The sequence below is a fragment of the Oncorhynchus nerka genome, linkage group LG18, assembly GCF_034236695.1.
Source record: "Oncorhynchus nerka isolate Pitt River linkage group LG18, Oner_Uvic_2.0, whole genome shotgun sequence".
Taxonomy (NCBI): Eukaryota; Metazoa; Chordata; class Actinopteri; order Salmoniformes; family Salmonidae; genus Oncorhynchus; species Oncorhynchus nerka.
This window is the reverse complement of record NC_088413.1, coordinates 82,492,748-82,518,750: the sequence shown is the minus strand read 5'-3', so window position 1 is coordinate 82,518,750 and position 26,003 is coordinate 82,492,748. Positions and strand designations below refer to the sequence as shown.

The 26,003-nt window shown below is 45.1% G+C and overlaps 2 protein-coding genes across 2 annotated transcripts in view; both read right to left on the bottom strand.

Annotated features, from left to right (window-relative positions):
- Positions 1-2,460: 2,460 nt before the first annotated feature.
- LOC135561654 (surface protein-like) lies at positions 2,461-7,156 on the bottom strand. The gene is made up of 2 exons (XM_065003384.1): positions 7,130-7,156; positions 2,461-3,843 (listed from the first exon to the last, which is right to left on the bottom strand). The coding sequence occupies exons 1-2, from the start codon at positions 7,154-7,156 to the stop codon at positions 2,461-2,463; spliced, it is 1,410 nt and encodes a 469-aa protein (XP_064859456.1).
- A 16,351-nt stretch (positions 7,157-23,507) lies between these two features.
- The window catches only part of LOC115125073 (solute carrier family 2, facilitated glucose transporter member 1), a 54,913-nt gene continuing 52,417 nt past the window's right edge, over positions 23,508-26,003 (bottom strand). Inside the window, exons 9-10 of the mRNA XM_065003302.1 lie at positions 24,418-24,597; positions 23,508-23,904 (exon numbers count right to left, since the gene is read on the bottom strand). Of these exons, the coding sequence (XP_064859374.1) occupies positions 23,725-23,904; positions 24,418-24,597 (360 nt within the window). The 3' untranslated portion in view covers positions 23,508-23,724. The remainder of the gene's footprint in view (positions 23,905-24,417; positions 24,598-26,003) is intronic.

Below are 26,003 nucleotides of genomic sequence, written 5' to 3'. Positions count from 1 at the left end.
CGTGCTCCCGGCCGTGCTCCCGGCCGTGCTCCCGACCGTGCTCCCGGCCGTGCTCCAGGCCGTGCTCCTGACCGTGCTCCTGACCGTGCTCCTGACCGTGCTCCTGACCGTGCTCCTGGCCGCGCTCCTGGCCGCGCTCCTGGCCGTGCTCCTGGCCGCGCTCCCTGCCGCGCTCCCGGCCGTGCTCCCGGCCGTGCTCCCGGCCGTGCTCCTGACCGTGCTCCTGCATGTGCTCCTGCCTGTGTGTGTGTGTGCTGTAATTGTCTCTGAGTAGTGAGGTATGTAAAGATTCTAGGTTTTAGTTTTGTATTGACTGGGAGGTTGTATAAAACTAACCAGCGTGCCATGAGCCTGAGCCTCTCCAGTCCTCTCTATGCAAGCGTGACAAGACCTTGCCATAACCAACACACAATGCGTTGTGTGTGTGTGTTGTGTGTGGTGTGTGTGTGTTGTGTGTGGTGTGTGTGTGTGTTGTGTGTGGTGTGTGGTGTGTGTGGTGTGTGTGTGTTGTGTGTGGTGTGTGTGTGTTGTGTGTGGTGTGTGTGTGTGTTTTGTGTGGTGTGTGTGTGTGTGTGGTGTGTGGTGTGTGTGTGTGTGTGTGTGTGTGTTGTGTGTGTGTGTGTGTTGTGTGTGGTCGGGGAGGGAATCTCCTCACGAAAGGCATCTCATAGGTACGAATGGTTTTCATTATCCAACTTAAAAGGGAGTTTGAAAAGACCTGTTAAGACATTCTGATATTTTTACAGGTCTAGTTAATTGAGCAGTAAAACAGAAAAAGTATTGTTTGTATTTTTCCAGAATCGGTCGTGTGTTTTGTTCAGTTTTTTCAGTTTTAATAGATTTCCACTGCTAACGAGCGACTCCCTCTTTTCTCGTAAGTCAGTAATTAGTTATTATTATTTATAGCTTCGTTATAGACAACACACAACCAAATAACACAGGATCCTGCTATCGTTGATCACTCACAGTTCAAAGTGTGTTGTCCTCAATACATTTGTAAAAATCCCTCTTCGTGTTCAAATTAGCCCCTCTAGTTTATGAGAATTCCTGCTTCAGGTCGACAAGCACTTTGGTACCAAATTAGCTATGACGCAATTTATTTACAAGGGGTTTTGGATTAAAAGGCTATTTGTAAGGTGACCCAATACATGCTAATGATCTATAAATGCATCTTATAACGTATAACAACACTGAACAACATGAGAAAGACTGGAATGAGGAGTTGTCATTTACTGGGACCATGTTCCCTTGTGTCAAATAGTAGAACTGCATCCTGGACTGTTGGGTTAGAGCATACAGTAAGGGGATCCTGTCTGTCTGTCTGTCTGTCTGTCTGTCTGTCTGTCTGTCTGTCTGTCTGTCTGTCTGTCTGCCTGCCTGCCTGCCTGCCTGCCTGCCTGTCTGTCTGTCTGTCTGTCTGTCTGTCTGTCTGTCTGTCTGTCTGTCTGTCTGTCTGTCTGTCTGTCTGCCTGCCTGTCTGTCTGTCTATCTGTCTGCCTGCCTGCCTGCCTGCCTTCAATTTAAGGGGCTTTATTGGCATGGGAAACATATGTTTACGTTGCCAAAGCAAGATAAATAGATAATAAACAAAAGTGAAATAAACAATAAAATGTAGAGTAAACATTACACCAAAAGAATAAAGACATTTCAAATGTCATATTGCTATATACAGTATTGTAATGATGTGCAAATAGTTAGAGTACAAAAGGGAAAAATAAACATAAATATAGGTTGTATTTACAATGGTGTTTGTTCTTCACTGGGTGCCATTTTCTTGTGGTAACAGGTCACAAATCTCTCTCTTTCTCTCTCTCTCTCCCTCCCTCCCCCTCTCTCTCACTCTGTGTTCTTCTCCTCTCCTCTCTCCTCTCCTTTCTCCCCTCCTGTCCTCTCTCTCCTCCTCTTCTCTCTCCTCCTCTCCTCTTCTCTCTCCTCCTCTCCTCTCTCCTCTCCTCTTGTCTCTCCTCCTCTCCTCTCTCCTCTCCTCTTCTCTCTCCTCCTCTCCTCTTCTTTATCCTCCTCTCCTCTCTCCTCTCCTCTCCTCTCTCCTCTTCTCTCTCCTCCTCTCCTCTTCTCTCTCCTCTTCTCTCCTCTCCTTTCCTCTCTTCTCTTCTCTTCTCCTCTACCCTCCTCTCTTCTTCCGTTCAGGTTCCTGTCAACCACAATAGAGCATGTTTAATAAAACATTTATCCACTTGGCAGTCCTGGATTTTCACAGGCAGCTTATTGAGGTACACAGCTCAGAGGGACACAGTTCAGAGTGATGCCAGATCTCACAAACCAATAATATTGTTGGAAAGAAAGAAAAGGTTTGGTTCAGAGCCAGGGTCAGGCTGAGAGGCTGTTGGGAGTTGCGAAGGGTCCTGTAACAAGGCATTCATATATAACTATTTCTAAGCTATTTCTGATGGTGAAGTGAAATGCATTTACATCACATGCTATTTATATATACTGTACATGCTACTGCATAATATACATTAAGAAGATTTTGAGAAACATTGTGATCAGTGTGATTGGTACTGGATTTGTGTACAGAGTCAGGTGAGGCTGTTTCTGTGAGGCTGTTCCTGTGAGGCTGTTCCTGTGAGGCTGTTCTTGTGAGGCTGTTCCTGTGAGGCTGTTCTTGTGAGGCTGTTTCTGTGAGGCTGTTCCTGTGAGGCTGTTCCTGTGAGGCTGTTCCTGTGAGGCTGTTTCTGTGAGGCTGTTCCTGTGAGGCTGTTCTTGTGAGGCTGTTCCTGTGAGGCTGTTTCTGTGAGGCTGTTTCTGTGAGGCTGTTCCTGTGAGGCTGTTCCTGTGAGGCTGTTCTTGTGAGGCTGTTCCTGTGAGGCTGTTTCTGTGAGGCTGTTCCTGTGAGTCTGTTCCTGTGAGGCTGTTCCTGTGAGGCTGTTTCTGTGAGGTTGTTTCTGTGAGGCTGTTTCTGTGAGGCTGTTCCTGTGAGGCTATTCCTGTGAGGCTGTTTCTGTGAGGCTGTTCCTGTGAGGCTGTTCCTGTGAGGCTGTTCCTGTGAGGCTGTTCTTGTGAGGCTGTTCCTGTTAGGCTGTTTCTGTGAGGCTGTTCCTGTGAGGCTGTTCCTGTGAGTCTGTTCCTGTGAGGCTGTTCCTGTGAGGCTGTTTCTGTGAGGTTGTTTCTGTGAGGCTGTTTCTGTGAGGCTGTTCCTGTGAGGCTATTCCTGTGAGGCTGTTTCTGTGAGGCTGTTCCTGTGAGGCTGTTCCTGTGAGGCTGTTCCTGTGAGGCTGTTCCTGTGAGGCTGTTCCTGTGAGGCTGTTTCTGTGAGGCTGTTCTGTGAGGCTGTTCCTGTGAGGCTGTTTCTGTGAGGCTGTTCCTGAGGCTGTTCCTGAGGCTGTTTCTGTGAGGCTGTTTCTGTGAGGCTGTTTCTGTGAGGCTGTTCCTGTGAGGCTGTTCCTGTGAGGCTGTTCCTGTGAGGCTGTTCCTGTGAGGCTGTTTCTGTGAGGCTGTTCCTGTGAGGCTGTTCCTGTGAGGCTGTTTCTGTGAGGCTGTTCCTGTGAGGCTGTTCCTGTGAGGCTGTTTCTGTGAGGCTGTTTCTGTGAGGCTGTTCCTGTGAGGCTGTTCCTGTGAGGCTGTTTCTGTGAGGCTGTTTCTGTGAGGCTGTTCCTGTGAGGCTGTTCCTGTGAGGCTGTTTCTGTGAGGCTGTTCCTGTGAGGCTGTTTCTGTGAGGCTGTTCCTGTGAGGCTGTTTCTGTGAGGCTGTTCCTGTGAGGCTGTTCCTGTGAGGCTGTTTCTGTGAGGCTGTTCCTGTGAGGCTGTTTCTGTGAGGCTGTTTCTGTGAGGCTGTTTCTGTGAGGCTGTTCCTGTGAGGCTGTTCCTGTGAGGCTGTTCCATCTAACTTTATAATAAGGTATCTTTTGTAAAGGGTCTATAAAGTGCTTGTAATTATTTTATTCGTGGTTGTTTTAAGCATTTCGCAAATCCATATTAAACCATTTATAAACTGTTGTAACACATTGGTCAAGATAATGTGAAAGCTGGTCAGTTCTTGTCAAATAGTGAGCCAGTATTTACCACGTCATTAACCATTTATAAGTGCACTTACACATGCTAATCAGATGAGCTCTTATGTATCATGATGCGTCCTTATTTTCAATTGATTGACAATAATTATTTTCTCACTTTTGGGTGTGATGCGTTGGTCCTCTGGTCCGTGAACAGAGAAGGGTTTTTCAGACCAATGGTCAACGTTCGTAACAAGAGAAGGATTTTTCAGACCAATTGTCAACTCCCAACGGGGTGTCTTGCCCCATGTTTGAAATCCTGATGCCTTGGCCAGATTTACAACCCAGGCAGTATTCAATTATATAATTCCTATCATATTACCAGATTATGTTAACGCTTCTATGTATGTCCTTATTACACTGTAATTACATATGTAAATACACTGTAACAAGTATTGTAGTTAATTGTAATAATTCATAGTTACACTGTAATAACTACATGCGTGATGTATATGTAACATATGGTAATGGTAGTCTGTAATTACATATGTAAAAACAACTCATGCTTGTTACAAATGGGCAAGTTTCTGATATATTTCAGCCTGCATAAACCACATGATACAGTGGCTTATGAAAGTATTCACCCCCTTGGCATTTTTACCAATTTTGTTGCCTTTCAACCTGGAATTAAAATTGATATTTTGGGGGTTTGTATAATTTGATTTACACAACATTTGAAGATGTAAATTATTTTTTGGGGGGGTGAAATAAACAAGAAATATTTTTCGCCGAAGTCGGTCCCTCTCTGTTCGGGCGGCGTTTTGGCGGTCGACGTCACCGGCCTTCTAGCCATCGCAGGTTCTACTTTTCATTTTCCATTTGTTTTGTCTTTGTCTTACACACCAGGTTTTCAATTCCCCAATTACTTGTTCATTATTTAACCCTCTGTTCCCCCATGTTTGTTTGTGAGTGATTGTTTTTTTATGTAATACAGTCTGTTTATGTGGGCTCGCTTATTTTGTATTGTCTTTGTCTGTTTTGAGTAAAATATGTTTATTTACTCATATCTACTGTCCTGCGCCAGACTCCTCTACACACAGACTACATTACAAAATAAGACAACAACCAAAAATTAAACTTGAGCATAACTATTCACCCGCCCAAAGTCAAATCTTTAAAACCCACCTTTTGCAGCAATTACAGCTGCAAGTCTCTTGGGGTATGTCTCTATAAGCTTGGCACATCTAGCCACTGGGATTTTTGCCCATTCTTCAAGGCAAAACTGCTCCAGCTCCTTCAAGTTGGATGGGTTCCGCTGGTGTTCAGCAATCTTTAACTCATACCACAGATTCTCAATTGGATTGAGGTCTGGGCTTTGACTAGGCCATTCCAAGACAGTTAAATGTTTCCCCTAAACCACTCGAGTGTTACTTTAGCAGTATGCTTAGGGTCATTGTCCTGCTGGAAGGTGATCCTCTGTCCCAGTCTCAAATCTCTGGGAGACTGAAACAGGTTTCCCTCAACAATTTCCCTGTATTTAGCGCCATCCATCATTGGTTCAATTCTGACCAATTTCCTAGTCCCTGCTGGTGAAAAACATCCCAACAGCATGATGCTGCCACCACCATGCTTCACTGTGGATGCTGTGGGAATGTTCTCGGGGTGATGAGAGGTGTTGGGTTTTGCGACAGACAATGTTTTCCTTGATGGCCAAAAAGCTCAATTTTAGTCTCATCTGACCACAGTACCTTCTTCCATATGTTTGTGAGTCTCCCAGATGCCTTTTGGCAAACACCAAACATGTTTGATTATTTTTTTCTTTAAGCAATGGCTTTTTTCTGTCTACTCTTCCGTAAAGCCCAGCTCTGTGGAGTGTACGACTTAAAGTGGTCCTATGGACAGATACTCCAATCTCCGTTTGTTCATTCTGCTTGGCTGAGAAATCGACAGAAAAATACTTAAACTATAATGCATTAGCATAACGCAACTTTTTCTATTCATGAAAATCGCAAATGAAATGAAATAAATATATTGAAACACAAGCTTAGCCTTTTGTTAACAACACTGTCATCTCAGATTTTCAAAATATGCGTTACAGCCAACGCTAGACAAGCATTTGTGTAAGTTTAGCATGGCATAATGCTATGCTAGGCTGTGCTGGCAGCAGGCAACATTTTCACAAAAACCAAATTAAATAATTTACCTTTGAAGAACTTCAGATGCTTTCACTCAGGATACTCCCAGTTAGATAGCAAATGTTCCTTTTTTCCCAAAATAATATTTTTGTAGGCGAAAAACGTCACGTTTGTTCATCCTGCTTGGCTGAGAAATCGACCGAAAATACTTCAACTCTAACGCCAAACTTTTTTCAAAATTTGCTCCATAATATCGACAGAAACACGACAAAAGTTGTTTAGGATCCATCCTCAAGGTGTGTCCAATACTAGTGTCCAATTAGCTGCATTTGCTACCACTTTCAGCTCACATGCCCAAAAGCTGACACTGGTCCAGGAGAACTCGGACAAAAACTTCAAAAATATATATTCCAGGTCGAATAAACTGGTCAAACTAAGTAGAGAATCAATCTTCAGGATTGATATTTTCATATATATCCAATAACGTTCCAACCGGAGCATACGTTTTCATCTGCAGCCAAATGGAACGACGGTGGCACCCACAGAGAAATGCACCACAGAGAAATGGCATTCTGTCGGGACAGTGATTATTTCCGCTCCCATTCGGTCAAAGTTCACACCAGAAGCTCCATTCCATGTTCTACTGAATGAGGAGATCTAGTGGAAGGCGTAGGAAGTGCTACCAGATCCATATCTTATTTGGAAGTGGATAGGCGATGACTTGAAATTAGACATGTATTCAGAATTTCACTTCCTGTTTGGAAGATTGCCTGCCCTATGAGTTCTGTTATACTCACAGACATAATTCAAACAGTTTTAGAAACTTCAGAGTGTTTCTATCCAATAGTAATAATAATATGCATATATTAGCAATCTAGGACAGAGGAGGATGCAGTTCACTATGGGCACGCAATTCATCCAAAGTGAAAATACTGCCCCCTATCCCCAACAAGTTTTAATGGTGCTCCATGGGATGTTCAAAGTTTGGTATATTTTTTTTGTAACCAAACCGTGATCTGTACTTCTATACAACTTTGTCCCTGACCTGTTTGGAGAGCTCCTTGGTCTTCATGGTGCCCCTTACTTAGTGATGTTGCAGACTCAGGGGCCTTTCTCAGGCGCCTTTCAGAATATACTGAGATCATGTGACTTAGGTTCCACACAGGTGGACTTTATTTAACTAATTATGTGACTTCTGAAGGTAATTGGTTGCACCAGATCTTATTTAGGGGCTTCATAGTAAAGGGGGTGAATACATTTGCACGCACTGTCACGCCCTGGCTTTATCTTTGTTTTCTTTATTATTTTGGTTAGGTCAGGGTGTGACATTGGGGATTTACGTGTTTTGTCTGGTCTAGGGGTTTTGTATGTTTATGGGGCTGTTTCATTTCTAGGTAGTTTTGTATGTCTATGGTTGCCTAGATTGGTTCTCAATTAGAGGCAGCCGTCTATCGTTGTCTCTGATAGGGAACCATATTTAGGCAGCCATATTCTGTGGGTACTTTGTGGGTGATTGTCTTCTGTCTTTGTGTCATTGCACCAGATAGGACTGTTTCGGTTTTCACTTTTGTTGTTTTGTATTTTGTAGTGTTCTCATTTACCGTCGATATTAAAGATGTGGAACACTAACCACGCTGCATTTTGGTCCTCCTCTCCTTCAGCGGAAGAAAACCCCACGCACCACTTTTCCGTTTTAAATAATACAATTTAGTTTTTTATTTCACTTCAAAAATGTGGACTATTTTATGTATGTTCATTACTTGAAATCCAAATAAAAATCTATTTAAATTACAGGTTGTAATTCAACAAAATAGGAAAAATGCCAAGGGGGATGAATACTTTCGCAAGGGATTGTACATCACAAGAAAGAGAAGAAAGATTTGACTTTATTTTGATGGATATAAAGTTTTTCTCAAAATAATGTTTACGACAACAAGCAACCCTGTGTTTACACACTTGGATATCGACTTTGCCACAGCATTCTATTGTGGCACAATCGATGCCAGAAGGTTGGGATTTCGCTGACCACCACAGAGGAGCTCACTCTCCATGCCTGTCTCATTACAATACGATCAGCTGCCAACTATGATCAGCTAGGGGGAAATCAGATTTTCAACATTTGTATGACATTTTTATAATTATATAAAAATGTGCAACTAATTTCCTACCAACATGTTTCTGTGCCAGTGCACCACACAATCAATAAACAAATCATATCGACCTCGGGAACATCAATATCATGGTTTGCATTTTCAACACCAGAATAAATAGACTATGTCTATCAACAAACAGAAAATACATCCCTCCCTACGTTGTATGTCTACCCAGTATTGAAGGCTTGACAATCTCCGAGTGTTACTGTTTGGTGTTTTGTAAGAGATGTCTCTTTCCATTCATCAAATGGCCACTGTACAGTTTGGATTGACTGATTGATTTTATTTGTCCGTAAAAAAAAAAAAATATATATATATATATATATATATATATATATACACAAAATTGTTTTTAAGTGACCGGGATTGCACAATCAAGTTGGGGACTTATTTTCATTGTGGTCCCCTATTTTTACATTAGAGATGAAAAAAGTACGAGAGGGGAGTTTAAGTACAATTCTTAAAATTCTTATGGTTCTCAATCAGAGACAACGATTGACAGCTGCCTCTGATTGGGAACCATACAAGGCCAAACACATAGAAGTACAAAACCTAGAACAAAACATAGAATGCCCACCCCAACTCACTATGCATGCGCACTGGGGACACTATGCATCGCGCCCTGACCAAACCAAAAAGGAGACATAAAAAAGGAACTAAGGTCAGGACGTGACAGTACCCCCTCCCAAAGGTGCGGACTCCGGCCGCAACACCTGAACCTATAGGGGAGGGTCTGGGTGGGAATTTCACCGCGGTGGCGGCTCTGGTGCGGGACATAGACCCCACTCCACCTTAATCTTGGCCCACTGAGGTGGCGCCTCTGGAGTGGCGACCCTCGCCGCTGACCCCGAACTGGGGACACTTACCGCTGGCCCCGAATAGGAGGGAGACTCCGGACAGGGACAGCGCCGGACAGGCAGCTCCGGACAGGCGGGAGACTCTGGCAACGCCGGACAGGCGGAAGACTCTGTCGGCTCCGGAGTGAAGGGTGACTCTGGCGGCTCCGGACTGACGGGCGGCTCTGCGGCTCCGGATAGACGGGCGGCTCTGGCGGCTCCGGACAGACGGGCGGCTCTGGAGGCTCCGGACAGACGGGCTGCTCTGGCGGATCCGGACAGTAGGGCGGCTCTGGCGGCTCCGGACAGACGGGCGGCTCTGGCAGCTCCGGACAGACGGGCGGCTCTGGGGGCTCCCGACAGACGGCGGCTCTGGTGGCTCCGGACAGGAGGGAGACTTGGTTCTAGGAGCAGGCACAGGACTCACCAGGCTGGGGAGACATACAGGCAACCTCCTCCTTGGCCGAGGCACTGGATGCACTGGGCCGTGGAGGCGCACTGGAGGTCTCGACAGACGAGCCTGCACAACCCGTCCTGGCTGGATACCCCCTGTAGCCCAGCAAATGCGGAGAGTTGGAACAGGCCGCACTGGGCTGTGCTGGCGAACCGGGGACACCGTGCGTAGGGCTGGTGCCATATAACCCGGGCCGAGGAGACGCACTGGGGACCAGATGCGCTGAGACGGCTTCATCCCTCCTGGCTCGATGCCCACTCTAGCCCGGCCGATTCGAGGAGCTGTGATGTAGCGCACCGGGCTATGCATGCGCACTGGGACACTATGCTTCGCGCCCTGACCAAACCAAAAAAAGAGACATAAAAAAGGAACTAAGATCAGGATGTGACAACTTGCCTAAAACAATAATTGTCCATCTCACGGTTCAGCTGTCAGAGATTTTAGCACTAAACGTATCAGGGCATTGCATGCATAGGCACACACACACACACACAGACACACACACATACACGCCTATAGACGTAGATGTGCACAGTATGATATTATAATTTTAAGAAACACACACACACACACACACACAGACACACACACACAGACACACACACACACACACACACACACACACACACACACACACACACACACACACACACACACACACACACACACACACACACACACACACACACACACACACACACACACACACACACACACAGACACACACACACACACACACACATACACAGACACACACACACACACACACACACACACACACACACACAGACACACACACACACACACACAGACACACACACACACACACATACACACACAGACACACACACACACACACACACACACACACACACACACACACACACACACACACACACACACACACACACACAGACACACACACACACACACACACACATACACACACACACACACACACACACACACACACACACACACACATACAGTTGAAGTCGGAAGTTTACATACACCTTAGCCAACTACATTTAAACTCAGTTTTTCACAATTCCTGACATTTAATCCTAGTAAATATTTCCTGTTTTAGGTCGGTTATGATCACCACTTTATTTTAAGAATGTGAAACGTCAGAATAATAGTGGGGAGAATTATATATTTCAGCTTTTATTTCTTTCATCACATTCCCAGTGGGTCAGAAGTTTACATACACTCAATGAGTATTTGGTAGCATTGCCTTTAAATTGTTTAACTTCTTGGATATGGGGGGCGCTATTTTAATTTTTGGATGAAAAACTTTCCCGTTTTAAACAAGATATTTTATCACGAAAAGATGCTCGACTATGCATATAATTGACAGCTTTGGAAAGAAAACACTCTGACGTTTCCAAAACTGCAAAGATATTGTCTGTGAGAGCCACAGAACTGATGTTACAGGCGAAACCCAGATAAAAATCCAATCAGGAAGTGCCGCATTTTTTAAAACCGCCTCATGCCAATGACTCCTTATATGGCTGTGAATGGGCCACGAATGAGCTTAGGCTTTCTGTCGCTTCCCCAAGGTGTCGACAGCATTGTGACGTATTTGTAGGCATATCATTGGAAGATTGACCATAAGAGACTACATCTACCAGGTGGTCTTCCGGCGCCGACTGAGATGGCCACCTCGCTTCGCGTTCCTAGGAAACTATGCAGTTTTTTGTTTTTTTACGTGTTATTTCTTACATTAGTACCCCAGGTCATCTTAGGATTCATTACATACAGTCGAGAAGAACTACTGAATATAAGATCAGCGCCAACTCACCATCAGTACGACCAAGAATATGTTTTCCGCGACGCGGATCCGGTGTTCTGCCTTACAAACAGGACAACGGAATGGATCGCATGCAGCGACCCAAGGAAACGACTCCGAAAAAGAGGGAAACGAGGCGGTGTTCTGGTCAGACTCCGAAAAAGGGCACATCGCGCACCACTCCCCAGCATTCTTCTTGCCAATGTCCAGTCTCTTGACAACAAGGTTGACGAAATCCGAGCAAGGGTAGCATTCCAGAGGGACATCAGAGACTGCAACGTTCTCTGCTTCACAGAAACATGGCTTACTGGGAAGACGCTATCCGACGCGGTGCAGCCAACGGGTTTCTCCACGCATTGCGCCGACAGAAACAAACATCTTTCTGGTAAGAAGAGTGGCGGGGGCGTATGCCTCATGACTAACGAGACATGGTGTGATGAAGGAAACATACAGGAACTCAAATCCTTCTGTTCACCTGATTTAGAATTCCTCACAATCAAATGTAGACTGCATTATCTTCCAAGAGAATTCTCCTCGATTATAATCACAGCCGTATATATCCCCCCCCCAAGCAGACACATCGATGGCTCTGAACAAACTTTATTTAACTCTTTGCAAACTGGAAACCATTTATCCGGAGGCTGCATTCATTGTAGCTGGGGATTTTAACAAAGCTAATCTGAAAACAAGACTCCCTAAATTTTACCAGCATATCGATTGCGCAACCAGGGATGGTAAAACCTTGGATCATTGTTACTCTAACTTCCGCGACGCATATAAGGCCCTGCCCCGCCCCCCTTTCGGAAAAGCTGACCACGACTCCATTTTGCTGATCCCTGCCTACAGGCAGAAACTAAAACAAGAGGCTCCCACGCTGAGGTCTGTCCAACGCTGGTCAGACCAAGCTGACTCCACACTCCAAGACTGCTTCCATCACGTGGACTGGGACATGTTTCGTATTGCGTCAGATGGAAATATTGACGAATACGCTGATTCGGTGTGCGAGTTCATTAGAACGTGCGTCGAAGATGTCGTTCCCATAGCAACGATAAAAACATTCCCAAACCAGAAACCGTGGATTGATGGCAGCATTCGCGTGAAACTGAAAGCGCGAACCACTGCTTTTAATCAGGGCAAGGTGTCTGGTAATATGTCCGAATATAAACAATGCAGCTATTCCTCCGCAAGGCTATTAAACAAGCTAAGCGTCAGGACAGAGACAAAGTGGAATCTCAATTCAATGGCTCAGACACAAGAGGCATGTGGCAGGGTCTACAGTCAATCACGGACTACAAGAAGAAACCCAGCCCAGTCACGGACCAGGATGTCTTGCTCCCAGGCAGACTAAATAACTTTTTGCCCGCTTTGAGGACAATACATTGCCACTGACACGGCCTGCAACGAAAACATGCGGTCTCTCCTTCACTGCAGCCGAGGTGAGTAAGACATTTAAACGTGTTAACCCTCGCAAGGCTGCAGGCCCAGACGGCATCCCCAGCCGCGCCCTCAGAGCATGCGCAGACCAGCTGGCCGGTGTGTTTACGGACATATTCAATCAATCCCTATACCAGTCTGCTGTTCCCACATGCTTCAAGAGGGCCACCATTGTTCCTGTTCCCAAGAAAGCTAAGGTAACTGAGCTAAACGACTACCGCCCGTAGCACTCACTTCCGTCATCATGAAGTGCTTTGAGAGACTAGTCAAGGACCATATCACCTCCACCCTACCTGACACCCTAGACCCACTCCAATTTGCTTACCGCCCAAATAGGTCCACAGACGATGCAATCTCAACCACACTGCACACTGCCCTAACCCACCTGGACAAGAGGAATACCTATGTGAGAATGCTGTTCATCGACTACAGCTCGGCATTCAACACCATAGTACCCTCCAAGCTCGTCATCAAGCTCGAGACCCTGGGTCTCGACCCCGCCCTGTGCAACTGGGTTCTGACTTCCTGACGGGCCGCCCCAGGTGGTGAGGGTAGGCAACAACATCTCCTCCCCGCTGATCCTCAACACGGGGCCCCACAAGGGTGCGTTCTGAGCCCTCTCCTGTACTCCCTGTTCACCCACGACTGCGTGGCCATGCACGCCTCCAACTCAATCATCAAGTTTGCGGACGACACAACAGTGGTAGGCTTGATTACCAACAACGACGAGACGGCCTACAGGGAGGAGGTGAGGGCCCTCGGAGTGTGGTGTCAGGAAAATAACCTCACACTCAACGTCAACAAAACTAAGGAGATGATTGTGGACTTCAGGAAACAGCAGAGGGAACACCCCCTATCCACATCGATGGAACAGTAGTGGAGAGGGTAGCAAGTTTTAAGTTCCTCGGCATACACATCACAGACAAACTGAATTGGTCCACTCACACTGACAGCGTCGTGAAGAAGGCGCAGCAGCGCCTCTTCAACCTCAGGAGGCTGAAGAAATTCGGCTTGTCACCAAAAGCACTCACAAACTTCTACAGATGCACAATCGAGAGCATCCTGGCGGGCTGTATCACCGCCTGGTACGGCAACTGCTCCGCCTCAACCGTAAGGCTCTCCAGAGGGTAGTGAGGTCTGCACAACGCATCACCGGGGGCAAACTACCTGCCCTCCAGGACACCTACACCACCCGATGTTACAGGAAGGCCATAAAGATCATCAAGGACATCAACCACCGAACCACTGCCTGTTCACCCCGCTATCATCCAGAAGGCGAGGTCAGTACAGGTGCATCAAAGCTGGGACCGAGAGACTGAAAAACAGCTTCTATCTCAAGGCCATCAGACTGTTAAACAGCCACCACTAACATTGAGTGGCTGCTGCCAACACACTGTCATTGACACTGACCCAACTCCAGCCACTTTAATAATGGGAATTGATGGGAAATGATGTAAATATATCACTAGCCACTTTAAACAATGCTACCTTATATAATGTTACTTACCCTACATTATTCATCTCATATGCATATGTATATACTGTACTCTAGATCATCGACTGCATTCTTATGTCACTAGCCACTTTAACTATGCCACTTTGTTTACTTTGTCTACATACTCATCTCATATGTATATACTGTACTCGATACCATCTACTGTATGCTGCTCTGTACCATCACTCATTCATATATCCTTATGTACATATTCCTTATCCCCTTACACTGTGTATAAGACAGTAGTTTTGGAATTGTTAGTTAGATTACTTGTTGGTTATCACTGCATTGTCGGAACTAGAAGCACAAGCATTTCGCTACACTCGCATTAACATCTGCTAACCATGTGTATGTGACAAATAAAATTTGATTTGATTTGATTTGGTCGCTTGGTGTCCTCCATTGCAATTATTGCGTAATCTCCAGCTGCAGTATTTTTCCGTTTACTTCTGATGAGAAACCAACGACTGATATATTATCGAATAGATATGTGAAAAACACCTTGAGGATTGATTCTAAACAACGTTTACCATGTTTCTGTCGATATTATGGAGCTAATTTGGAAAAAAGTTCGGCGTTGTAGTGACTGCATTTTCTGGTCTTTTTCTTAGCCAAACGTGATGAACAAAACAGAGCCAACACAAATAATATTTTTGGAAAAATTTGAACATTTGCTATCTAACTGAGAGTCTCGTCATTGAAATCATCCGAAGTTCTTCAAAGGTAAATGATTTTATTTGAATGCTTTTCTTGTTTCTGTTTTGTTTTTGTGAAAATGTTGCCTGCTGAATGCTAGGCTTAATGCTATGCTAGGCTATCAATACTCTTACACAAATGCTTGTGTAGCTTTGGTTGAAAAGCATATTTTGAAAATCTGAGATGACAGTGTTGTTAACAAAAGGCTAAGCTTGTGTTTCAATATATTTATTCAATTTAATTTGCGATTTTCATGAATAGAAAAAGTTGCGTTATGCTAATGCATATGCTAATATAGTTTAAGTATTTTATGGTTGTTTTATGGGTTGAAGTTGAAGTATTTTTCTGTTGATTTCCCAGCCAAGCAGGATGAACAAACATGACGTTTTTCGCCTACAAAAATATTATTTTTGGAAAAAAGGAACATTTGCTGTCTAACTGGGAGTCTCCTGAGTGAAAGCATCTGAAGTTCTTCAAAGGTAAATGGTTTAATTTGGTTGCTTTTCTTATTTTTGTGAAAATGTTGCCTGCTGCCAGCACAGCCTAGCATAGCATTATGCCATGCTAAACTTACACAAATGCTTGTCTAGCGTTGGCTGTAACGCAGGCTAAGCTTGTGTTTGAATATATTTATTTCATTTCATTTGCGATTTTCATGAATAGGAAATGTTGCGTTATGGTAATGCGCTTGAGGCTATGATTACGCTCCCGGATACGGGATTGCTCGTCGCTAGAACTTGGGTCAAACGTTTTGGGTAGCTTTCCACAAGCTTCCCACAACAATTTTGGCCCATTCCTCCTGACAGAGCTGGTGTAACTGAGTCAGGTTTGTAGGCCTCCTTGCTCGCACACACTTTTTCAGTTCTGCCCACACATTTTCTATAGGATTAAGTTCAGGGCTTTGTGATGGCCACTCCAATACCTTGCCTTTGTTGTCCTTAAGCCATTTTGCCACAACTTTGGAAGTATACTTGGGATCATCGTCCATTTGGAAAACCCATTTGCGACCAAGCTTTAACTTCCTGACTGATGTCTTGAGATGTTGCTTCAATATATCCACGTAATTTTCTGCCTCATGATGCCATCTATTTTGTAAAGCGTACCAGTCCCTCCTGCAGCAAAGCACCCCCACAACATGATGCTGCCACCCCCGTGCTTCACGGTTGGGATGGAGTTCTTCGGATTGCAAGCCTCCCACTTTTTCCTCCAAACATAACAACGGTCATAATGGCCAAACAGTTATATTTTTGTTTCATCAGACCGGAGGACATTTCTCCAAAAAGTACAACCTTTGTCCCCATGTGCAGTTGCAAACTGTAGTCTGGATTTTTAATGGCAGTTTTGGAGCAGTGGCTTCTTCCTTGCTAAATGGCCTTCAGGTTGTGTCGATATAGGACTCGTTTTACTGGGGATATAGATAATTTTGTACCTGTTTCCTCCAGCATCTTCACAAGGTCCTTTGCTGTTGTCCTGGGATTGATTTGCACTTTTCGCACCAAAGTATGTTCATCTCTAGGAGACAGAATGCGTCTCCTTGCTGGAGGGTATGATGGCTGCGTGGTCCCATGGTGTTTAAACTTGGTACTATTGTTTGTACAGGTGAACGTGGTACCTTCAGGTGTTTGGAAATTGCTCCCAAGGATGAACCAGACTGATTTCATGGCAATGCTAATATGGCAAAACATTTCCTAGCTAGCTAGCTAACTAACATCTCTTCTTGTTCCAAGATGACGTAGCAGTCGGACATGTGTTTTGTCTTGTCCCGTCCTGTATAGTGTAAATATAGTTTTTCCTCGTTTTTTTCTGTATATATTTCGTACATATTTTAACCTGTTAAGACTCTAGGGGCAGTATTTCATTTTTGGATAAAAAGACGTGCCCGTTTTAAGCGCAATATTTTGTCACGAAAAGATGCTCGAATATGCTTGGAATTGATAGTTTTGGAAAGAAGACAGTCTTACGTTTCCAGAAATGCAAAGATTTTCACTGTGAGTCCCTTAGAACAAATGCTTCGGGCAAAACCAAGATGTATGACCGACCAGGAAATGCACAGGATTTCTGAGGCTACGTTTTCCATGATCGCCTTATATGGCTGTGAATGCGACAGGAATGAACGGACTCTTTCTCTTGTTTCCCCAAGGTCTTTGCAGCATTGTGACGTATTTGTAGGCATATCATTGGAAGATTGACCATAAGGGACTACATTTACCAGGTGTCCCGCTTGGTGTCTGCGTGGCAATCGGTGCGCAAAAGTCAGGTCCCGGTATTTTTCCATTCAAATCTCAGAACAAACCAGGCTACAAGGACGGTGCTTTCAATGGAGAGAAATATGACAAACCACCTTCAGGATTGATTCAAACAACGTTTTCCATGTTTCAGTCGATATTATGGAGTTAATTCGGAAAAAAGTTTGACATGTAGGTGACTGAATTTTCGGTTAGTTTCGGTAGCCATATGCATAGTAACAAAAGGTAACGATGTGTCCTACACAAGAATCTTTCAGGAAAAACTGGACATCTGCTATGTAACTGAGAGTCTCCTCATTGAAACATCTGAAGTTCTTCAAAGGTAAATTATTTTATTTGATTCCTTGGCTGGTTTTTGTGAATATGTTGCGTGCTAAATGCTAACGCTAATGCTAAGCTAGCTAACACCACTCTTACACAAATTAGTGATTTTCTCTGGTTCTAAAGCATATTTTGAAAATATGAGACGACAGGATTGTTAAGAAAAGGATAAGCTTGAGAACAGGCATATTTATTTCATTTCATTTGCGATTTTTAGAAATCGCTAACGTTGCGTTATGCTAATGAGCTTGAGGCTGTAGTTACGCTACCGCATACGGGTTTGGTCGGACTATGAGGTTAATCTCACTTTCCAACTACAGGCTGAATATACTCTCCTGCAACCCGCATCACCCAATGTGGTACGGATCTGCTTTTTCTATACTTTAGAATCGAACCCTCATCAGAAGCTAGCCGCTAACTAGCTACTAGCTAGCCACTGCTAGCGGTCTTCAAGCCTAACTAGGACACCAGCGCGAAATCTACCCAAAGCATATCAGACTGCTTTTTCTCTACCACATCTCCGGATTCCTACCGCAAGCTCTGAACCTTTATACCGGATCATCGTAAATAGCTAGCTGCAATCCGAGTGGCTACTCCTGGCTAACGTCTCTGTCCCAGAGCAAGCACCAGTTAGCCTGGAGCTAGCCTCGAGCTAAGCCCATCTCCCGACTAGCCGAAGAGGTCCAAAAATACCTAATTTGCCAATTGGCCTGGACCCTCTACTGACCCTCTACTGCCGACACGGAGCCCCGCCGATCCATCACGACTGGTCCGCCGACATAATCGTCCGAGGGGTTTCAACAGGCTTTTCCGCTGCGACATCGCCAAAGATCCATCTGCTGGCCAAGGCCCGCGAGCTTTCTGAATCGCTGTATCTCCAGCTCACCGCATGAAGAGGAATAAACAGACTCACCCCATCGCGACGTCCCCCAAAGGTTAACTCTCTAGCCCTCTCTATCTCCCTGCTTGCTAATTCGGCCTGCTAACGGCTAGCTTGTCAAGCTCCGGTCCGCTAACTGCTACCTTGTCTAGCTCGGGCCTACGAACTGTTAGCTTGTTAGCACAGGCCTGCTAACCGTCTGAACCACCGCGTCCCAATCACTCTCTGACCCCATTTACTTTCTATCTCTTTTTGATTTTTAATTTGTTTATACCTTCCGGAAACCTGCCTCACCCAATGTGATACGGAATCGCTATTACTTTTACTCTTATTTTTATTTTTATGACACACTCAAGAACCTCCAGACGCTAACCAGCTAACTAGCTACAAGCTAGTTAGTCATTGTTAGTTTTTTTTAAAACCTGGATAACACTCGCCAGCCCAGCCCCCCCTGCCCATCCACCGCTGCCCCCTGGACACTGATCTCTTGGCTACATAGCTGACGCACGCTGGACTGTCCATTAATCACGGTACTCCTTTCTGCTTGTTTGTCTTACCTGTCGGCCCCGTTGCCTAGTCAACGCCATTTTACCTGCTGTTTGTTGTGCTAGCGGATTAGCCTCGCCTACTGTTTTTAGCTAGCTTTCCAAATTCAACACCAGTGATTACTGTATGCCTCGCTGTATGTCTCTCTCAGATGTCAATATGCCTTGTATACTGTTGTTCAGGTTAGTTATAATTGTTTTAGTTCACAATGGAGCCCCTAGACCCACTCTGCATACCCCTGTTACCTCCTTTGTCCCACCTCCCACACATGCAGTGACCTCACCCATTACAACCAGCATGTCCAGAGATACAACCTGTCTCATCATCACCCAGTGCCTGGGCTTACCTCCGCTGTACCCGCACCCCACCATACCCCCCACCATACCCCCTATTCTACCATGCCCAGAAACCTGCTCCTCTTATCCTCTGCCCCCAACGCTCTAGGCGACCAGTTTTGATAGCCTTTAGCCGCACCCTCATACTACTCCTTCTCTGTTCTGCGGGTGATGTGGAGGTAAACCCAGGCCCTGCATGTCCCCAGGTACCCTCATTTGTTGACTTCTGTGATCGAAAAAGCCTTGGTTTTATGCATGTCAACATCAGAAGCCTCCTCCCTAAGTTTGTTTTACTCACTGCTTTAGCACACTCTGCTAACCCTGATGTCCTTGCCGTGTCTGAATCCTGGCTCAGGAAGGCCACCAAAATTCAGAGATTTCCATACCCAACTATAACATCTTCCGTCAAGATAGAACTACCAAAGGGGGCGGAGTTGCAGTCTACTGCAGAGATAGCCTGCAAAGTAATGTCATACTTTCCAGGTCCATACCCAAACAGTTCGAACTACTAATTTTGAAAATTACCCTCTCCAGAAATAAGTCTCTCACTGTTGCCGCCTGCTACCGGCCACCCTCAGCTCCCAGCTGTGCCCTGGACACCATTTGTGAATTGATCGCCCCCATCTAGCTTCAGAGTTTGTTCTGTTAGGTGACCTAAACTGGGATATGCTTAACACCCCGGCAGTCCTACAATGTAAGCTAGATGCCCTCAATCTCACTCAAATCTTCAAGGAACCCACCAGGTACAACCCTAACTCTGTAAACAAGGGCACCCTCATAGACGTCATCCTGACCAACTGGCCCTCCAAATACACCTCCGCTGTCTTCAACCAGGATCTCAGCGATCACTGCCTCATTGCCTGTATCCGCCACGGAGCCGCAGTCAAACGACCACCCCTCATCACTGTCAAACGCTCCCTAAAACACTTCTGTGAGCAGGCCTTTCTAATCGACCTGGCCCGGGTATCCTGGAAGGACATTGACCTCATCCCGTCAGTTGAGGATGCCTGGTCATTCTTTAAAAGTAACTTCCTCACCATTTTAGATAAGCATGCTCCGTTCAAAAATGCAGAACCAAGAACAGATACAGCCCTTGGTTCACTCCAGACCTGACTGCCCTCGACCAGCACAAAAACATCCTGTGGCGGACTGCAATAGCATCGAATAGCCCCCATGATATGCAACTGTTCAGGGAAGTCAGGAACCAATACACGCAGTCAGTCAGGAAAGCTAAGGCCAGCTTCTTCAGGCAGAAGTTTGCATCCTGTAGCTCCAACTCCAAAAGTTCTGGGACACTGTGAAGTCCATGGAGAACAAGAGCACCTCCTCCCAGCTGCCCACTGCACTGAGGCTAGGTAACACGGTCTCCACCGATAAATCCACGATTATCGAAAGCTTCAATAAGCACTTCTCAACGGCTGGCCATGCCTTCCGCCTGGCTACTCCAACCTCGGCCAACAGCTCCGCCCCCCGCAGCTCCTCGCCCAAGCCTCTCCAGGTTCTCCTTTACCCAAATCCAGATAGCAGATGTTCTGAAAGAGCTGCAAAACCTAGACCCGTACAAATCAGCTGGGCTTGACAATCTGGACCCTCTATTTCTGAAACTATCTGCCGCCATTGTCGCAACCCCTATTACCAGCCTGTTCAACCTCTCTTTCATATCGTCTGAGATCCCCAAGGATTGAAAGCTGCCGCAGTCATCCCCCTCTTCAAAGGGGAGACACCCTGGACCCAAACTGCTATAGACCTATATCCATCCTGCCCTGCCTATCTAAGGTCTTCGAAAGCCAAGTCAACAAACAGGTCACTGACCATCTCGAATCCCACCGTACCTTCTCCGCTGTGCAATCTGGTTTCCGAGCCGGTCACGGGTGCACCTCAGCCACACTCAAGGTACTAAACGATATCATAACCGCCATCGATAAAAGACAGTACTGTGCAGCCGTCTTCATCGACCTCGCCAAGGCTTTCGACTCTGTCAATCACCATATTCTGATCGGCAGACTCAATAGCCTCGGTTTCACGGATGACTGCCTTGCCTGGTTCACCAATTACTTTGCAGACAGAGTTCAGTGTGTCAAATCGGAGGGCATGCTGTCCGGTCCTCTGGCAGTCTCTATGGGGGTGCCACAGGGTTCAATTCTCGGGCCGACTCTTTTCTCTGTATATATCAATGATGTTGCTCTTGCTGCGGGCGATTCCCTGATCCACCTCTACGCAGACGACACCATTCTATATACTTTCGGCCCGTCATTGGACACTGTGCTATCTAACCTCCAAACGAGCTTCAATGCCATACAGCACTCCTTCCGTGGCCTCCAACTGCTCTTAAACGTGAGTAAAACCAAATGCATGCTTTTCAACCGATCGTTGCCTGCACCCGCATGCCCGACTAGCATCACCACCCTGGATGGTTCCGACCTTGAATATGTGGACATCTATAAGTACCTAGGTGTCTGGCTAGACTGCAAACTCTCCTTCCAGACTCACATCAAACATCTCCAATCAAAAATCAAATCAAGAGTCGGCTTTCTATTCCGCAACAAAGCCTCCTTCACTCACGCCGCCAAGCTTACCCTAGTAAAACTGACTATCCTACCGATCCTCGATTTCGGCGATGTCATCTACAAAATGGCTTCCAACACTCTACTCAGCAAACTGGATGCAGTCTATCATAGTGCCATCCGTTTTGTCACCAAAGCACCTTATACCACCCACCACTGCGACTTGTATGCTCTAGTCGGCTGGCCCTCGCTACATATTCGTCGCCAGACCCACTGGCTCCAGGTCATCTACAAGTCCATGCTAGGTAAAGCTCCGCCTTATCTCAGTTCACTGGTCACGATGGCAACACCCATCCGTAGCACACGCTCCAGCAGGTGTATCTCACTGATCATCCCTCAAGCCAAACACCTCATTTGGCCGCCTTTCGTTCCAGTACTCTGCTGCCTGTGACTGGAACGAACTGCAAAAATCGCTGAAGTTGGAGACTTTTATCTCCCTCACCAACTTCAAACATCAGCTATCCGAGCAGCTAACCGATCGCTGCAGCTGTACATAGTCTATTGGTAAATAGCCCACCCATTTTCACCTACCTCATTCCCATACTGTTTTTATACTGTTTTTTTTATTTATTTATTTACTTTTCTGCTCTTTTGCACACCAATATCTCTACCTGTACATGACCATCTGATCATTTATCACCCCAGTGTTAATCTGCAAAATTGTATTATTCGCCTACCTCCTCATGCCTTTTGCACACATTGTATATAGACTGCCCATTTTTTTCTACTGTGTTATTGACTTGTTAATTGTTTACTCCATGTGTAACTCTGTGTTGTCTGTTCACACTGCTATGCTTTATCTTGGCCAGGTCGCAGTTGCAAATGAGAACTTGTTCTCAACTAGCCTACCTGGTTAAATAAAGGTGAAATAAACATTTAAAAAAACAACAACTGTAAAGATTTATTTGAGAGACAACAAGTGCTCATTTGTGCAAATGTATTTATGTTTTCAATAAAACAGTAGAGACAAATTATAGTTTACATGTTGTAAAAACATTCTAGGCCAACCACGTTTTGTTTTGCTCCGTAATTGTGCACGTTTCAGTTTTGTTGCTAAACAACCAACCTGTCTATAGCCTCGGTATATAAGGGACGAGGGGCTATATGCGTTCTCTGGAAAATAATGTAACTCGTCAATCATTATTTTCCCAAAACTCATAGCCCCTCGTTGATTATTAATATTATATATTATTATTACTTATTAATGGTTTATAATGCATTTATACATGCTTAAATAATCACTTAAACCTTTAACCTTTAACCTTTAAACTCTTTACAAATGGTACCTTACTGTGAAGGGTTAACCTTACTGCTTAGGTGAAGCTGCTCAGAGGCAGATAGTTGTGAGGAACGCTTCTGTCCAATGGAAGAGAACCACGCCACTAGAAGTTCAATGTTTCAATGTTTCATCAGGTACAGGACTCTTATATACAGGAGCTTCAGACTCTTATAAACTCTTATGTACGGGAGCTTCAGACTCTTATAAACTCTTATATACAGGAGCTTCACTTTTAATATTCAATGATATGGATCTGAAAATAAGTTATCGTAATGCCTCAATCCAACAATAAAGATAATAATATTTATCAATTTTATGATACATATGCGTGACTACTACAGTAACAGAGGACATCATATTTTTTATGTTTATAAACGTCATCAGAAAACGGACAACACTGTGGGAGGCCACCACCTGAAGTCCTGTATCAGTCCCACCATGTCTCCCTTGTGTTAGAGGTCGTGTTCTGACCTGGTTAAGCAAAAGGTTGAATACAATAAAGGATTTGTCCCAAGCGAAGGTTGAACACAAGAAGACCTCGGTGACCCCCCCCAGTACAACCTCCGACCTCCGGGGAGGGGGTAAGGTGAGAGGGGGGCCAGGGCGGTCAGGTCAGGGGAAGGTGTTGAAACCAGTCTTAATGTGCAGGGGGATGCCCTCGGACTCTCGGAACTCGGCTGCGATGTCATCGAAGGTGCGTCCCTTGGTCTCAGGTAGGCGTCTCCAAGTGAAGCTGAAGGCTGCCAGAGCCATGGTCATAAAGAGGAGGTACACATAAGCACCACACAGTTTCTACAGAGAGAGAGAGAGAGAGACACATATACACACACACACACAAACACACACACACACACACACACAAGCAGAGAGTTAATTAACACAACTGGAAATTGCAGTATATTTCATTGATCATTTTAGAAGATAGTCCTATCTATGATATCAAACAAGCCATAATGTCATGTACTTATTGGTGCCATAATGTTAAGTCCCATTGGTGCCATAATGTTAAGTCCCATTGGTGCCATAATGTCATGTACTATTGGTGCCATAATGTTAAGTCCCATTGGTGCCATAATGTTAAGTCCCATTGGTGCCATAATGTCATGTAAGTCCTATTGGTGCCATAATGTTAAGTCCCATTGGTGCCATAATGTTAAGTCCCATTGGTGCCATAATAATGTCATGTTACCATTGGTGTTGTATTACATTGGTGCCTATTCCCATAATGACACAGGCTATGTTAAAGTCCTTAATGTCCTAGTAGTGGAGGGAAGAGTACCAGGGCCAGTTAAACTTACCATGAACCAGCATGAACTTCCCTCCCCAGTTGAGCATGCTGGTGAAGGCCATGGCGATTGGTCTGGCTGGCTGGTCAAACAGCTCTGCAGCGATGAACCAGGAAATAGGACCAGGTCCCACCTCATAGGCTGAGATCAGGAAGAACACGACCAACACCTGCAGGCTACGCAGCTCTGGGACAAGGAACTACAGGGCAGATCAATCAGTCAATCAATCTTATATTGGTCAGGGAGGATGGGTGAGCGTAATCCCCGACAATCTAGCACTCCAAAGGTTGCCTGTTCAAGTGACAACGGGACAAGTGGAGCATTTTAGCTAACCCTTATTCTAAACTTAAGCCAATTCTCTTAACCTTTGTCGTTAGTTCCCCTAACTGACAATATAAATGCTTCCTGTAATTCTTCTTTGTTGTTACTGCCTAACAAGCAACCTGGTCTCAGATTAAGATGTGCAATACTATTCACGGGTTGCATGTCTCATCACAATATTGTTTTGAACGTGCGTTTTTGGACTGATGCCAGACTGAGCATTCTACTCAATGCATCGTCAATGAGCGCTGATGCAAATGTTATCCAACATCCATTGCAATGGCTTGGAAGTATAATGACATTAAAAAAGGAGGCAAAAAATTAGTAGGAAACCTTTTGTCATCATTTGGATGTCACAAGATTGACTTTACATATAGTATAAGGTTAGCTAGCAAGCTAAGATTGAGGGGAGGTCACAAGATTGACTTTACATGTAGTATAACGTTAGCTAGCAAGCTAAGATTGAGGGGAGGTCACCAGATTGACTTTACATGTAGTATAACGTTAGCTAGCAAGCTAAGATTGAGGGGAGGTCACCAGATTGACTTTACATGTAGTATAACGTTAGCTAGCAAGCTAAGATTGAGGGGAGGTCACCAGATTGACTTTACATGTAGTATAACGTTAGCTAGCAAGCTAAGATTGAGGGGAGGTCACCAGATTGACTTTACATGTAGTATAACGTTAGCTAGCAAGCTAAGATTGAGGGGAGGTCACCAGATTGACTTTACATGTAGTATAACGTTAGCTAGCAAGCTAAGATTGAGGGGAGGTCACCAGATTGACTTTACATGTAGTATAACGTTAGCTAGCAAGCTAAGATTGAGGGGAGGTCACCAGATTGACTTTACATGTAGTATAACGTTAGCTAGCAAGCTAAGATTGAGGGGAGGTCAACGGCAAAGTTGTTTCCTACAAAATATTTTGTACAAAAAAAATATTGTATTTCCAGGCACTATAGTTGTTATTTAGACTCAACAGTAGTTATCCTCCGTCCAGAATGTCTGTGCTCATCACCCCCTTTAAGGCACCACTATGGCTGCGCTGACAGAGGGCGGCTTGAGAACGTTAAAAACAATGGCTTGACGTGACCGAGTGACGGAGGTGCAACCTATATTACATCCTCCAAGACGTATGGTAAATTACATCCTCCAAGACGTATGGTAAATTACATCCTCCAAGACGTATGGTAAATTACATCCTCCAAGACGTATGGTATATTACATCCTCCAAGACGTATGGTAAATTACATCCTCCAAGACGTATGGTATATTACATCCTCCA

Excerpts from the sequence above, each read along its gene's own strand:
- LOC135561654 (XM_065003384.1), bottom strand. The coding sequence starts at position 7,156 with ATGAAGACCAAGGAGCTCTCCAAACAG. Across the intron at positions 3,844-7,129 it reads CCAAGGAGCTCTCCAAACAG|TTAGATGGAACAGCCTCACA; the intron begins GTCAGGGACAAA and ends CTTATTATAAAG.